The following is a 2,470-nucleotide window of genomic DNA, read 5'->3' as shown; positions in this document are numbered from 1 at the left end:
TAAAATGTTTCAGACACATCGTTTACATTCCCAGCAGGAGATTGATGCAAGCTCTAACTCCTGCATTCCTCTGCCCCCCACCTCTTGTCTTCTCTGAATGCTATAAAAACTGATCTGTTACATCCATTAAATGAGACCTTGACAAATCTGCTTGGTCTCGCCTCCTCTTCTTTCTCGTGCCCATTCTCTTTACAGGCTGGGTCCCCCTCGCCCCCCGAATAACCGTGTCCCGCAGGACGGGACACTCAGCCTCCCGAGTAAGGGGCACTATAGATGCCTGCCACAACACCTGGCTATGTTTTTCTATTTTAGTAGAGATGGGGGCTCACTCTTGCTCAGGCTGGTCTCAAACTCCTGAACTCAAGCAGTCTTCCCTCCTTGTTCTCCCAGAGTGCTAGGATTATAGGCATGAGCCACTGCATCCACCCCCAATGCAGTTTAAAAACATAGTCTCACTTAAGTACTATTATTATCTCCATTTGTCAAACAGGAAAACTAAGATTTAATGTGGTTAAGTAACTGTCCCAAAATCATACAGCTGATAGATAGTGGAGTTTGAACTATCTGTTCTTATCAATCTAATTGCTCTTCACCCACTCATGAAAGATTATATTGAGGTCCTTGTTTAAAAAAAAAAAAAAAGGATGGGGTGGCACCTGTGGCTCAAAAGAATAGAGCTCTGACCCCATATGCTGGAAGTGGTGGGTTCAAACCCAGCCCTGGCCAAAAACTGAAAAAAAAAAATGTATTATTCAACTGAACCTTGCTTTTAGACATATTAGAGTCAACATCAAATTAATCAGGCACTCAAATCTAATGAGACATACACAAGTTGGTCAAAAAATGACTCCAAGCTTAAGACATGTTAATTGACATATGCACAACTCTGTAACTAGCAGCTTCACTGCAGGAGGTGGGTGAGGACACCATTCGGAAGAACAAATAATGTATATGAAAACATAGAAGCACAGAAGCATGCGCTGACAGGTAATGTATGGGTCAGAGGCACAGCAGAGATACTGCTGAGCTATCCCAACAGTAAGCCAGCATTTATTCTTTTTATTCTGCAAATTTCTGTATTTGTAGATAATTTTCTGCTATGATACCCTGTCTTGTAGGATGGGAAGGGATGAAATCTCTTTTGAATTTAAATTCGACATTATCAAGTCTTGATGATCATATACCAAGGAACAGAACTTCCATGAATAGAAATCACTAACTTACCAGGTGATAAAGGCATAATTCACTCCAATGATGATAAAGCTTAGTGCATAATGCCAACAAAAGCATATGGTGAGAAACAGAATGTTGTCATGATCTGTTGGATCCCAGACATGACCTCCATTGAGGGGATACAGAACAAAGGCGATCTGTAATTTAAAACAAAAAACACATATTACAATGACCAATCACATTCTTAAAAATGTTACATTTCAAAATGCTTGGTTCCAAGATAAATAATAACCAAGATAACTCCCATTATCCAAACTGCAATAGATAAAACATCATTTTGCTGCCTGTTTTAGTAATAAAGACAGTAGCTACCAGATCATATTTTTTAAAAAAGGTTTTAAAGAAAATTTCATAATAAATATGTGAAACATGAACACTGATCATCTCTGGACATTCACAGAATGTCTTAAGTTTCACTTGGTTATTTCAAAATCAGAGGAGAAAGGTTTTAAAATTAATAAATGTCTGAATTAACATTATGTTCAATAGTGAAAGAATGAAAGCTTTTCCCTAAGATGAAGAACATGCCTTCTGCTTTCACCACTTCTAGTGAACATTATCCTGGAAATTTTAACTATAGAATTAAGCTAGAAAAATAAATAAAAGGCATCCATATTGTAAAGAAAGAAGTGAAACTATCTATATTCACAGATGACATGATCTTACATGTATAAATTCCTAAAGAATCCACCCCAAACTGTGAGAGCTAATAAATGAGTTCAACAAAGTTTAACGGTACAAAATCAACATGCAAAATTCAGTTGTATTTCTACATTCAAGCAAAGAACAGCCCTCTCAAAAATTAAGAAAACAATTCCAGACAATTGTTGGTTGTTGAATTTGTTGGTCAGACAATTGTCTCATTTTCATAGACTGGAAGGTTTAATATTGTTGAGATGTGCAAGCCTTCCTCAAGAGAACAGAGAGAGAGGAAGTTAACAACTTAATGGGACATCTCAAGCAACTGGAAAAGGGAGAATATTCCAATCCCAAACCCAAAAGAAGAAAAGAAATAACCAAAATTAGAGCAGAATTAAATGAAATTTGAAAAAATTAGAATTATACAGCAGATCAATAAATCAAAAAGTTGGTTTTTTTAAAAGGTCAATAAAATAGATAAACCTTTGGCTAGCCTAACCAGGAAAAAAAGAGTAAAATCTCTAATTTCATCAATCAGAAATGGTAATGAGGAAATAATAATAGATGCCTCAGAAATTCAAAAAATCCTTAATAAATA

General features: G+C 36.2%; 1 protein-coding gene across 1 annotated transcript in view; it reads right to left on the bottom strand.

The window, feature by feature from the left end:
- Positions 1-1,220: 1,220 nt before the first annotated feature.
- Positions 1,221-2,470, bottom strand: part of TMEM45A (transmembrane protein 45A) — a 15,802-nt gene continuing 14,552 nt past the window's right edge. The window contains exon 3 of the mRNA XM_023509728.1: positions 1,221-1,370. Within this exon, the coding sequence (XP_023365496.1) occupies positions 1,221-1,370 (150 nt within the window). The remainder of the gene's footprint in view (positions 1,371-2,470) is intronic.

This window comes from Otolemur garnettii, unplaced genomic scaffold, assembly GCF_000181295.1.
Source record: "Otolemur garnettii isolate 467f Iridium unplaced genomic scaffold, OtoGar3 scaffold00009, whole genome shotgun sequence".
Taxonomy (NCBI): Eukaryota; Metazoa; Chordata; class Mammalia; order Primates; family Galagidae; genus Otolemur; species Otolemur garnettii.
This window is presented reverse-complemented; position numbering and strand designations above follow the sequence as displayed.